We start from the raw sequence: 14,418 nt of genomic DNA on the forward strand, positions 1-14,418 counted from the left end.
TAAAACATTTCAAGCAAGAAAGTTCATGGTGGACTGGGCACAAGGAAAATACAACAAAAACACAGAGTTGCTATTTCCACTCCATTTCGGGGAGCTGAATTCAAGACGAGACGAAGTTCAAAGCTTGGAAGAACTGCTTCATCATTTCTTCAAGGAACCCAAACGAGCTGGAATTCCCAACTATGACAAGTGTAAAGTAACATTTGTCCTTGATGGTTTGGATGAATGTCAACTTCCTCTTGACTTTCACAACAACGAGGACTTGACTGATATCACACAGCCAGTCTCTATGGATGTGTTACTGACAAACCTCATCAAGGGGAAACTGCTTCCCTCTGCTCAGTTCTGGATAATCTCCCGACCTTCAGGGGTTCAGAAGATTCCTCCTGAGTTCATTGATAAAGTCACAGAATGTCGAGGTAAGAATCTAGCTGAGCACTGACAGTGCCTTAAAACATATTCTTATAGCTAATACTCTCAAAATAGACACAATATTTTATCATGACAGTGGTCAGTGATATGTTTAATAGATATTTTGACTTGGTAGAATGGCTTCACGTTTTAGCACATACATCCCCAAGGATTGAGTAACAGTGATTACCTGATCATCAGCATCATTTTATGTCAAATTGGAAATATTTTGTCTTTTTGGTTTAATTTTTATCAGCAAGTAAAGGAAAAAGCTGGTATGATATCAAGGAATTTTGGTAGTGTAAATTATAAGTAAATGAGCCAACAAAACTGCCTCCTGAGTAAATTATAAGGATTTAATTTTTAAGATTTGTACTACGTCATTAAGATATAAAAGTCGTCAGTAAATCTCGACTATTTTAGTTTTCCATGTCCAAAACACTGCAGTGGCTGTTAGGTAATTTACTTAATGTTTCCCAAGCCCTCATAATCAATAATGTGCTGTTTTTTTTATTCAGAGTCTATGAAGCGCCAGCAGCAACTAGCATCAAACCTGAAGAAAAGGTTTATTGACAAAATCCCTCAAGTTGTAGACACACCTCATCCTAACCAGAAAAATATAGAACACATCATAAAAGAGGAGACGAGTGGTGAGGTCAGTGATCAACATGCAACAGGAGAGACTGAGACAAAATCGAAGAAATCAGCAATACAGATCTCTGCCATCTTCAAACATGAAAAAGATCAAACAATCAGAACTGTGCTTACTATTGGAGAGGCTGACATTGGAAAATCCTTCTGTGTACAGAAATTCACACGAGACTGGGCTGGAAACAACACTTCAGCTTCATTTAAAGACTGGATGATGGACAAAATCTTTCGTAAAGAAAAAGATGTCACAGAACTTGTATTTCTACTCAAGTTCTCTGAACTAAATCAGAAAAAAGAGGAACAAATCAGTTTGTTGGGACTTCTCAATTATTTCTTTAAAGAAACCAAAGAATCTGTGATCTCCAACTATGAAGAGCTCAAAGTTCTGTTTATCTTTGATGGTTTGGATGAATGTCAACTTCCTCTTGACTTTGACAAGAAGGACACCTTGACTGATGTCAGAGAGCCAGCCTCACTGGATGTGCTACTGACCAACCTCATCAAGGGGAATCTGCTTCCCTCTGCCCGTCTCTGGATAACCTCCCAACCTTCAGCTGCCCAACAGCTCCGTGGTGAATTTGTCAACAGGGTGACGGAAATACGAGGTAAGCTTATGGGTGAACATGAAGGCTGTCAAAGCTTCATCAAGCAGAATTGAGGGTACGTTCACACCAAGCATGTATGGAGAGGTTTAATCAAACTCAGGAGCGTTTACTTATTTAGGCATGTTTGGTCAGGTGAGAACAATGCCATTGGATCTCAGGTGGCACCAAATAACCGCACCAAGACCACCTGAAAATACAAACTGTGGTGCAACTTATGTGAGAATGTAATCTGCACACACTACAGGAAACAACCCCTAAATGCAAGGTTTTATGGGTATAAGGAGACGGATGTTGACATCTATAGCAGTTATGCATGTTTGCAAGGTAACAAAATGACCCGAGGGCAAACAGCAGTGTCAACTGATGCTTATATTCAGCTATTTTGTTGTGTGCTATGAACTGGTAGAAACACCAGAGATGGTAAATTATGGTAAAGAGCGCAGACATCATCCATCATGCTCAGTTAAAGTTACAGGGACAAGAATCACATTTGTTTTGACCCCTCACTGCCAAAATCTCTAACCTCACAGAATGACAGGTTACTAAAACTGTCCAATAAACAAGCTACTTTTGAGTCCATGTTACTTTTGTGGTTCACTTGTAATTAGGCAGTGTGAACCTAAACAAACCAAATACAAAAATGCAAGAAAGTGAACTGCAGGTGTGATCGCACCCTAAACTAACATTTCATCAAAACTGTTTACTATTTTGCATCTGCAGTATCTCTTCATTTCCTTTATGTTGTGTTTTCATACAGAGAAGCCTCATATTGTCAGCCAACGGAATCTCAAATCTCAGCTAAAGGCGCAATTTCTCCGTGTGTCAGAGGGGATCGCTAAGCAGGCAAATTCTGCTCTTCTGAATAAGATCTACACCGATCTCTACATCATAGAGGGAGATGGTGGAGAGGTAAATAGTCAGCATGAGTCCACACAGATTCAAGAGGCATCATTCAAACCAGTGAGACAAGAAACCTCTATAAAATATTCTGACATCTTCAAACCTGCATCTGGACAAAATAAAGAAATCAGAACTGTGATAACAAATGGAATAGCGGGCATTGGAAAAACAATTGCTTCACAGAAGTACATGCTGGACTGGGCTGAGGGTGTGGCCAACCAGGACACATTTTATACATTTCCATTTCCTTTCCGGGAGCTCAACTTGAGAAAAGAGGAAGAACACAGTTTGGAGGGACTTATTCATCAGTTCTTCCCGGAAATGAAGACATCAGAAATCTCCAACTATGACAACTACCGAATTCTGATTGTCCTGGATGGTCTGGATGAGTGTCGGCTTGATCTTAACTTCAGAGATAGTCAGCCCTGGACAGATGTGACAAAACCAACCTCAGTGAACACTCTGCTGACAAACCTCATCCAGGGAAATCTACTTTCCAAAGCTCAAATCTGGATCACCTCCCGACCTGCAGCATCCAATCATATCCCGACTGAAAATGTTGACCGTGTTACAGAGGTGCGGGGATTCAATGATGAACAAAAGGAGGAGTACTTCAGGAAGAGATTCAGCGATGAGGACCTGGCCGAGAGAATCATCTCACATGTCAAGAAATCAAGGAGCCTTTACATTATGTGCCACATCCCAGTCTTCTGTTGGATCACTGCAACAGTTCTGGAGGGCTTGATGAGCACAAACCAAGAAGGAGAGATGCCCAAGACTCTGACTGACATGTACATGCAGTTTCTTTTGTTACAATGCAGACAGGGTAATATCAAGTATAGTACAGGTGAGACAGATGAGAGATCAGAGACCAATGAGAGATCTGAGACAGATGGGAGATCTGAGACAGATGAGAGATTTGAGACCGATGAGAGATCTGAGACCGATGAGAGATCTGAGACCGATGAGAGATCTGAGACCGATGAGAGATCTGAGACAGATGAGAGATCTGAGACAGATGAGAGATCTGAGACAGATGAGAGATCCGACACAGATGAGAGATCTGAGACAGATTCATGCTTGAATACAAAGAACATGAAAACCATTCTGTGTCTGGGGAAACTGGCTTTTGAAGAGCTGGAGAAAGGAAACCTTGTCTTCACTGAAGAAGACCTGGCAGAACGTGGCATTGATATCACAGCAACTGCAGTGTATTCTGGGTTATTTACACAGATCTCACGAGATGATCGTGGACTGTACAAACAGAAGCTGTTCTGCTTTGTCCATATGAGCATTCAGGAGTTTCTAGCTGCTGTTTATGTCTTTCTCACATTCACTAACAAAGGTGAAAATGTGCTTATCATACCAGACTCCACGGTTGCAGACCTGCCTGCATCCGACTTCTACAAGAGTGCCGTGGACAAGGCTTTAGATAACAATAACGGAGACTGGGACCTGTTCCTCCGCTTCCTCCTTGGCCTTTCACTGGAGACCAATCAGAGACCTCTGCAAGAGCTGCTGACAAAGACAGAAAACAGCTCTGAGACCAACAAAAAGACAGAAAACACCTCTGAGACCTACAAAAAAACAACTGAGTACATCAAGGAGAAGATCAGGGGAGAGCTCAAAAATGCAGATAAAAACATCAATCTGTTCCACTGTCTGAATGAGCTGAATGACCATTCTCTTGTGGAAGAGATCAAACAGTACCTGCGCTCAGGAAGTCTCGCATATGAAAGTTTCTCCCCCTCCCAGTGGTCAGCGCTGACCTTTGTGTTGCTGACATCAGATGAGAAGCTGGATGTGTTTGATCTGAAAAAGTACTTGAAATCAGAGCAGGTTCTTCTGGGGATGCTGCCAGTGGTCAAAGTCTCCACAACTGCTTTGTAAGTATTTTCAAATATTATTCCTCTTGCTCTTGCAAATGTTATTTTGCTATTATTTATGTTGCTATACAGTCAATAGCACATGAACTGGGACAGTGAGCTGAAGTTGCAGTAATTTCTGCAGTTGGCTCGTCGATAGGTCAATATGCAGTATGGATCAAAAAAATTAACATTAAATTATTGAAATATTTTCTGAATTTGGAATATTCCATTTAATTACTTAAAGATGGAATTCCATATAGATTATGAAATTGGTTAGAATTTGACAGTCTGTCATTTTGACTGAATATCCACCTAGTGTAGATGCCCAATATAGTTCAAACCGTTGATATTGACAAGGTTGAAAACAAACTCATGCAGTAACTACATTTTTGTTTCGGAGATGCTCTGTTATTTTTTTCAGAGATACTCTGTTATTTGCAACCAGCAATAGTTTGCCTGTATTTCTGAATGGGTTTCTGATTTTACATGTTTTCACAGGCTGAGTTGGTGTGACCTTTCCATGGAAGCCTGTGCAGGTCTGGCCTCCTCAGTCCTCAGATCCTGCTCCTCTAATCTGACAGAGCTGGACCTGAGTCACAACGACCTGCTGGATTCAGGCGTGGAGCTGCTCTCTGGTGGCCTCAAGAGTCTATACTGCAGACTGGAGATTCTCAAGTAAGTGTTTTATATTCAAAATATACTTACATTTTTCATCAAAAAACTATTACGTTTTAGGCCATTAGCCTCATCCGAGAGCGACTTACAGTACAATGAGTGCAGCAGTACAATAGGATTAAATTCCTGGAGCACCAAAAATACAAACCACCAACAGTAAGGAGTGCAAGGATCTCAGCCATTGTGCCTTGACAATATAGGTAACAAAACAAACCAGTTATCCCTATAATAACCATGTCTGACAGAGACATGTTAAAGGTAATGAGAGCTGAGGAGAGAGGTAGAAAGGATTAAGAATTAAAGCCATTCCCATGCCTTTTACTATTTGATAATGAATGAGTTTACATTCACCGAGGGGTGGTTAAAGTTTTGTTGTGATTAGCCTTCACATGGAGGTCATGGACAGTGTGATGTACTGTATTGTAGGAGCCTACAATGCACAATTTACATTCCTGGCTTTCACCAAATTTCCACTGTGTAACTTCCCTGCTAACAATCCCTCACAAATACATTCAACTGATAGTGTCTTGCATGACAGTCATTTAAAAAGGCAAAACTATAATGGATATCCATTTACCATGATTAACCTTTTTGCTTTTTAGAAACCCCACGTTACTACTGGAAGGGGAGATTAGGGGAGGTGAGATTAGTTTCACATATCGTCATATTGTCCACCCCTACATTCACCATTACTATAGGGAATATTGCATTTTTTTATTTGGTGCATGCAAACATGAACAAATTGTCTGTGATAGCTGCAGAAGTGATTAAACCCTAAAATGATGGGTGAATGATATAGTAATGTGGGGTGCCCAAGTAATAACACCAATGACATATTCACTCTCACCTAACTCCATTAGATTTTACAATCATAACTCCACAGATTTTAGATGCAATTGCAGCATCAGAAATTGGAACAACAGGTTGTTGAAATAACAGATTGTTGTTGAAATTGAAAAAACAGATTTTCATTAGTTGCTGCGTGACTAATGAAAACCTAATTGAAGCATTGTGTTCTTGTGCTTCTGGTGCTTGGCACTCTGAGGGCTAAACACATGCTAAGCTCTCTGGACTGTTGGAAACTTGAACAGTGCATCATTTCCATTGAAAATAACAAGATAAAGAAGCCAGTCCTGTAAAGGTTCCCGGTGACAAAATGATGAGGAAACCTTAATTTGGGGAGTTTGTCTCTTTTGTGTGTGTGTGTGTGTGTGTGTGTGTGTGTGTGTGTGTGTGTGTGTGTGTGGTCTGCAGGCTATCAGGTTGTCAGGTGACAGAGATTGGCTGTGATTTTCTGGCCTCAGCTCTGAAGTCCAGAACCTCCAAACTGAAACAGCTGGATCTGAGCTACAATCACCCAGGAGACTCTGGAGTGACGATGCTCTCTGCTATAGCTGAAGATCAACAATTCAGCCTGGAGACACTCAGGTAAAGTGAGGTGTTGGGATGTGTGTGAATCTGTGTGTACATTTACACAGCTGAGTGAGCAGCTAGGGGTTCGGTGTGGTGCTGAAGGACATTTTGATAGGACACGTGGCTGTTGTGGGAATCAAATCTGTGACCGTTGGGTACAGCATCTCTGTACTGTTCCACCCTGTCATCGTGTGTGTGTGTGTGTGTGTGTGTGTGTGTGTGTGTGTGTGTTTGTTACAAACAGGGAGTGAGAGGCAGGAGGGATGCGATCACACCTTCAGTTAATTTTATAAACCATAGTGGAAAAGTTGACTTGGACTTAGGTTCACACTGACCAAGTTCAAGCAAACCAGGGCTTGTAAACAAAAGTCACATGGACACACAAGTAGCTCATTTACTGGACAGATTTTGGTAACCTGTCATCCTGCCAGGTCAGAGATTTTGGAAGCCAGGGAAGTTGAAACAAATCTGATTCCTGTCCTTGTAACTTTAGCTAAGCATGATGGACATGTCTGCGCTCTATGCTGTAATTTACCTTCTCTGGTGTTAATACTCTCCTCCCCTCCCATCAAATAAAACTGCCTTTCTCTGCCTAACTGACATCCCATTGGTTTAAACTTTTGAATGATCCCTCCCCTGCCCCAACATCCTGTTTCAACAGGAAATACATCACATTAACCGAGCAAGATGCTCTCAAAATGTGGTTTTATTGTGGCTTTAAGAACACATGAAGAAATAGCTGAATATGAGCATCAGTCCAGACTCAGTTCATTTTGTTATGCCAGATGTTTGTGTCTAACACATGTCTGCATTTTGTACAGTTTGGACCATGGTGGCGAGCGTCGGTTAAAGCCAGGGCTGAAGAAGTGTAAGTCTCTTACTGGAACTGTTCTTCATTATTTCAGTAGCCTTCAGACACCAAGCTGATCACTGACAAGGTTAACTTTAAAATGAGGGTCAAAAATGGAACTGAAAAAACTTCACTGGTACTGATACTTCATGCAAGATCAGTTCAAATGTTTGTTTTTGTTGTCATTTAATTCTGTTATCTAATATAGTTGTCTTTGTTGTTACCTTGATTTTTTGTTGTTTTGTTTGTTCATTTATTTTTGTTTTGTGTTGAGGTGAGATGTTTAAGCTGTTAAGCTCATTGTTGTTTTTTTTAGGTTTTTCTCTCACCTGTAAAAGTGACTAATTAGCATTTGTTCTCTGTTTTTATCATCGTATTCATCAATGGTGGTTTTCTTATCACTTCGTTTTGTTTTTACTGTACAAATAAACTAAACTTGACATGAATACTGAATTATGTGTTTCTCCGGCTCCCTATCAGATGGTGTTGATCTGACGCTTGATGAAAACACAGCAAGCAGAAGGCTGGTTCTGTCCGAAGGGAACAGGAAAGCAAAACGTAAACAGAAGGTGGAAGAGGACGTCCCGTATCCTGACCACCCAGACAGGTTTAACAGGACTCAGGTGCTTTGTGAAGAGGGTCTGACCGGCCTGTGCTACTGGGAGGTGGAGTGGAGAGGGACGGTCGGCATCGGAGTGGCATATCGAGGAGTCAATCGAAGAGGATGGGACAGGAGCTGTGGCCTGGGATGCAATGAGATGTCCTGGAGTCTGAATTGCTCGAAGAAAAAATACACTGCCTGGCATGAGACGGTAACCAGTATTAAAGTATCTGACCCCTCCCAGAAAATAGCATTGTTTCTGGACTGGGAAGGTGGCACTCTGGATTATTACAGTGTCTCATCTGGAAAGTTGAGCCACATACACACCTTCAAGGCCAAATTCACTGAGCCCCTCTACCCAGGCTTCTGGTTTAAGAAAGGCTCAGTGTCTCTGTGTCCGATAGAGTAAAAAAGGGAAAAGGTGTTGTAAAAATGAGGGTGGTGATCGTTGCAATCCCTCTTTTATGGGAAAAAGTGGGGTAGTGATTGTTTTATGCTCCATATGTAACACTTCCATAGCTCTGCAGGCAGCAGATTTGATGTGGCATCTTCATTTCCATATGCATGTATACCGCGATGAGTAATGTTACTATATTATTTTGTTTCTTCACCTGTTCAGAAGTCGATATAAAAAAGGGATACAAGTTTTAGTAGAACTTAGAAAAAGGATCCTGAGAAATCTTTTTTTCACCTGTTTGCAAATTTGAAACAGTCTGCTCTTTAGCCAGTGGGCAAGTTGTTTGTGTGAGTTGATGTTAACTGTTGTAAGATTTTCAACATATGTTTATTTCTATGGCAATTTGTCTTGATGAAAGTAAATCTCATAAGCACTGATGGTCAGTTCCAGGAAGAAAATGCTCTACTGACATGAGCATATGGACAGGAGTAAAGCTGACCACATGTATAGGTAAATCTTTATATCTACACAGTGTGTTTGTTCTTTTAAAATCACAAAGGAAACCGCATGTGTCTTTCTTCTGTAATTCAACATATTTCTAGTTAATACAAGATGTTGGGGTGGGACATAACGTGGCGAGGGACTGTTGAAAGCTTGAAGTTGCAGGTTTTACTTGATGGGAGGGGAGGGGGGTTCAAAAACTTCTGATGGTATTATTGGCTGGAATATTTATGTATGCCTACTGGTACGCCATTAAGTAATCTGCAAAACTACGCTGTTTTCCAGGAAGTTAAAATAATGCTTTTGATATATAAATAAACCTTTTATACATTTTTGGGCATTTATTGTTAAATGTGTGTTATGATGTGGAAAGTTAGCTATCAAAATTAAAGTCATTTTTATTTCAATGTGACTTAAATATGTTTTAATGCATGCCATGGAAATTGAATTTTTTTTAATTTTTTTTTATTGAACTTAATTTGAATGGAATTGAACTGAACTCATTAAACATAACCATGGTTGGTTAAGTTGCTGTCAAAATGTAACCTTTTTCACACAACTGGTTGCCTTCTTAAAATTACAATTAGTAACGTAACCTGTTGACTTGTTCTGCATATATTTGCAGAACCTGTCGGATATGCAGTTGAATAAACCATTTGTTCCAATCTATGGTCTTTTGGACTTCTTCATGTACTTCATCATCGACAACCATGATTAATCACTATGTGTAAAATTATGTTGTAAAGTTATATTAGATGTGTAAAATCATGTTAGTGTCTGTAAACTCACATTTGAAATGTGTTTTTCTTACAGCTGCAATTTTAGCACTTAGTGAAAATCTTCCTGATACATAATGTAGTTATAAGGTTGAAACAATACAATGTAAGTACAAAGTGGACACAAGGCACAGACAGAGGCAACTAACCTCAGTTTGTTTTGCCAAACTGAGGTCATTCCCACATGTGTACTTTCAACCTTGGAGAGTGGGATGTGCCTGGTGACAAGCCACTTCTAAATTACTGCATTCATGTGTCACACCATGGTGTAATATAACTTAACTGTTTAACAGACACCAGCATTAGGGTTTAGCAAAACAGCTGGATCAGTCAGGTGGCACTTGGCAGGAAGATCATAATATAAATCAACATTTTTTTCAACATTAATTTATCCAGGGAAGGTCATGCTCTTTTTCAGAACTACTTTGCTTCACATTAAGCAGCTCAGCTAAAGCAGTTTGGGTGAAGTGTCAGACACTGTGATTTCAGAAGTGGACAAAGTGGACACAAGGCACACAACTTGCCAAACTGAGGTTATTCCCACATGGGTACTTTCAGGATCGGTGCCGGTCTGGGGATCCGGTCTGGGGATCCAAACTGACGACTCTCTGGTCACAAGCCCGCTTCTCTAACCTTTAGGCCTCTGCTGTACCCATTCAGAAGACTGGAGGAGAGTTTTTCAAACCACGGGAACATTAACTAACAGACAGGTGGTGTAACGGTTATGGCCTTTCATAGTTAGAAATGTTTACCTTTATCAAGCCAATCTGTATGTTTTTTAAGTGCCAACTTTCATCAAAATCACACTAATGATGAATGAGATATCACTTCTGAGCTGAAAACTTTGACTTTTAATTATAGCAGCCTCATTAGGCCAATCAGTGTAATTTCTAAGGATAGATGGATGTGTTTAGCAAGTTTTGTGTTATAGAACTTAAATTGTACTAGTGAAAATTTTTACATTTAATCATAGCATTCTCATTGGGCCAATCAGTAAAGTTTTTTAAACACCAGAACACAGTGTGAAGATGCTTCATCTCCCCAAGTTTGGTCAAAATCAGACCAGTGGTGTCTAAGATATCACCTGAAATATCATGTTTAACAGATGGACACAGCCCAGTCAATACTCCCCCCATTCCCCATTTTCATTATGTGGGGGACAATAACATTTAGAAGGATACTATAAAAATGTAACAGCTAAAAGATCAGATCTTATAGTAACATTAAAGAAATACATAGTGATACTGTAGGAGGTAAAAACTACCATAAAGTATGATAAGATATGATTTAAACTCTTTTCGTGCTTTTTCATTTGGGGTGGATAGTGGTGATGCTGACCCCATATCAGTTAATGATTTATTGATCTTCATGAATTGTGACTCAACTTTAAATACTACAGTCCTTATTCAAGTGAGGACATTATCTGCCTGTTGTTATGCAGCCTGGATCAATGAGTGAAAGTGAAAGCTCCACTTGCTCTGCCTGAAAGGAAGGAAGTCAAGCAGGCTGCTGACACTGAGAATACAGCGTGCATCAGAGAGAGAACCACTCGTGAAAGAAGCATATTTGGAGGATTTTTCACTTCATCTGCATGGGTATGATTATTATGCTCTGTGTACTTAGTCATGTACATAAATGTGTATGTCTGAGTTAGTGTGTTGCTATCATGTTTGCCTGCTTGTTTCTTTAGATAACCTTAATCATAACCCTAGTATAAGAATAGCTTTATGTGTCTGCAGTATACAAATGCCACATCTAATTAAAGATTTAATAATAATGGGAAAGATATTGCTCATGTCTGCTTATTTGCTCATATGAGGCCTAGAGCTAGCTTCTGTGCTTCTGTGATGTGCATTTCCTGTGTGTTTCCTGTAACTGTCTGCTTAATTAGATCACTGGCCTAGCTTGAATGTCTCTATAGTATGCTCTATTGTATGTCTGTATAGGTACTAATACAGGTAGGACTAAATGTTTTATAGGTTGTTGGTAATGGAAAATTATTATGTTGAGGTAATGCTTTTTAGGTTGTCATTTTAAGTAAAGTAGGCCAAGCTATATCCCTCTTTTGCACCGAGCACATGTTTTATTATTCTATAAAATTTGGGTTCTGGAAATAAATTTCAGATTTATTTTTGCCATGAGGAATTTGATTATTGGCCATAACGTTTTCACGGTGGAGGGTACACTTACCATGAGCTATCAGATTGTGAAACAACTTTAAAAGTTCCTGTAGAATCTATCAGTCAATCTGATTTCAATTTTGCTGTTAAGAAAATGTGTTTTAGTCCTGAGTTCCTACTACACTACCCACAAGCTTTAGTGATTTCCCATAAATCGGAGAGGTCGCTGTTATCAAAAAAATTTTACCCGCTCCAAATTTGTGTGTGGTTGGTAGCCAAACCAGAAGAAAGTAACGTCAGTCGGCTAGTAACCTGTAGCCTCACCGTGGTTTCACTGTCAGACATGATTTCTGTTTTAGGGGTGAGGAGAAATTGTGCACAGAGGGGCGAAATTACATAATTACAAAACAGTAATCACTATTAGATTACATTAGATTATTTTACATTATCACTGTTGAAAAGTAGGGGAAGGGAATCGATGACATCGCAAGGCAAGGGATCAAGGCTGTACATTATGTTTTTAAGAGGGAAAGATCAACTCATGAGTTGATCTTTCCCTCTTAAAAACATAATGTACAGCCTTGATCCCTTGCCTTTTTCTGTTTTTCATACATATATTTTTCTGAATCTGCTATAAGCTCCTGATTCATCTTGTAGCTGATCGGATCAAACCTCAAAACTCTATATATGGATTTTTCAAATGTCTATGGAGAAAATTAATGTGAAATTTACTGTTTATTTACTGTTAGTTTACTGTGTGCTTACTAATGTTACCTGCTTGTTGTGAAGGTAATCATGGGCCCAGCTTTACATCTCTGTTAGGCTATATTACACTATTTTTATTTAGACTAGTTTTTAGTGAATTGTGTGTATTGTAGTGTCATTTTAAGGACAATCCAATCCAAAAAGTAGGAATCAAACCCCTCATCCTACAGTGTTACTGCCATGCTCTACCCATTGAGCTACGCAGGACCACATATTACACTCACATTGATGTTATTAATCATTAACCAGACTTTTCCTGCCCGCAATAACCTTCCAAGAAGTCATATGATACTGCCCTGGCTCCTAGACTTTGATCAGATTTGAATGTAGAGGAGGAAAAGTTGACTGAAAATTAAGGAAGGAGAGTGAACATCTCCTCTCTAAGTTTCTTTTTCAGTAGATACGCAGGTATACAGGATAATTCCTCACTGGCTTGTTGATTGGCTTTCAAGGCTCAAAGTAAGGATCCTTTTCGTTTGGCGTCGGTGTTCATGCTCTGCTACAGCTACTATGCAGTACTGGCTTATTGTGGTCATCCCATGTAACACTAATGTATTTCACTTAGGGCTGAATGATGAGTGTGTCAGGGGAAAGAGACAGAGAAGGTCACTGCCTTGAAAGTCTAAACTCAGGAGGGGGCATCGCGTCTAAAGCCCTTCTAGAGTACAAGAAGAAGAAGAAGAGGACTCGGCTAGAGGACTCTGCTGCTACTGTAAAACTACTGTCTGGTGAAAAAGAGGAATGACACCTTACTTCTGACACCAAGCTGCTCAGTGAGTCTGTGATGGAGGAACGATATAAAACCACTGAAATCAGTCTTGCTGGAGAGCCAAAAGCGGGGAAAACGGCTTCTGAAACCAATATGTCTGAGGAACAGGACAGGCCCACAAAAACTGACAAGTAAGTGGAGCATCTGTTTCTACATCCACTCAATGTCTTAAAGGGGCATTTTGTTAGAGGTGACATTTACATTCTCATTCTGCATTTAACCAAAAATTCCCAAACTGTTTTTTTAAGTTTGAAGCACTCACAAGACAGAAGAAAATGTGATTTGCACTGGGTAAAATGGTATCAACTAAAATTTTAACAGTGATATTCCGGCACATTCTTTCAGAATGCTGATGCTAAAAAAAATTGTCTTTGAAACACCTCAATGTAATGCCATTTTTATTGATTCTGAAGACTAAAAAAAAAAATTAATACAACAATAGAAAATGAAAACCTTTACAAATTAAGTTTGTCACTGTAAAAATACTTTTCTCTGTATTGAAGCCCACTGCAGCTGCAGAGACCAGTCTCACCTACACCTAGTGATGTTTCCATGAAAAGTGACTGGTCCAAGGATTACCCACCCAATTTCAGGGAAGGAGATTTAAAGACCGAACCAAGGTAGGAAATTGTGATGATGTTGGTGTGCTGATCCAAATAAATTCAAAGAAAGAGAGAGAAAAAACAAAGGCAAGCGAATGACAATGTTAAAGAGACAGTAAGATATATTTAATCTCAAAGCTCAACAATGTTAGTTTGTCGCTGTAAAAACATCTTTTGTCTGTGTTGAAGCCCATTGCAGCAACAGAGACCAGTCTCACCTGTATCTAGCGTTGTTTCTATGAAAAGTGACTGGTCCAAGGATTACCCACCCAATTTCAGGTAAGGAGATTTAAACACAGAACCAAGGTAGGAAACTGTGACGATGTTGCTGTGCATCAACTAAAATTTTAACAGTGATATTCTGGCACATTCTTTCAGAATGCTGATGCTAAAAAAATGTCTTTGAAACACCTCAATGTAATGCCATTTTTATTGATTCTGAAGACTAAAAAAAATTAATACAACAATAGAAAATGAAAACCTTTACAAATTAAGTTTGTCACTGTAAAAATAT

General features: G+C 39.5%; 1 protein-coding gene across 1 annotated transcript in view; it reads left to right on the top strand.

Moving 5' to 3' along the window:
- Positions 1 to 8,579, top strand: part of LOC139914453 (uncharacterized) — a 39,896-nt gene extending 31,317 nt beyond the window's left edge. The window contains exons 7-13 of the mRNA XM_078288066.1: positions 369 to 419; positions 930 to 1,667; positions 2,425 to 4,453; positions 4,934 to 5,110; positions 6,365 to 6,538; positions 7,345 to 7,391; positions 7,854 to 8,579. Of these exons, the coding sequence (XP_078144192.1) occupies positions 369 to 419; positions 930 to 1,667; positions 2,425 to 4,453; positions 4,934 to 5,110; positions 6,365 to 6,538; positions 7,345 to 7,391; positions 7,854 to 8,383 (3,746 nt within the window). The 3' untranslated portion in view covers positions 8,384 to 8,579. The remainder of the gene's footprint in view (positions 1 to 368; positions 420 to 929; positions 1,668 to 2,424; positions 4,454 to 4,933; positions 5,111 to 6,364; positions 6,539 to 7,344; positions 7,392 to 7,853) is intronic.
- Positions 8,580 to 14,418: the final 5,839 nt, after the last annotated feature.

Source organism: Centroberyx gerrardi, chromosome 14, assembly GCF_048128805.1.
Source record: "Centroberyx gerrardi isolate f3 chromosome 14, fCenGer3.hap1.cur.20231027, whole genome shotgun sequence".
Lineage (NCBI taxonomy): Eukaryota > Metazoa > Chordata > Actinopteri > Beryciformes > Berycidae > Centroberyx > Centroberyx gerrardi.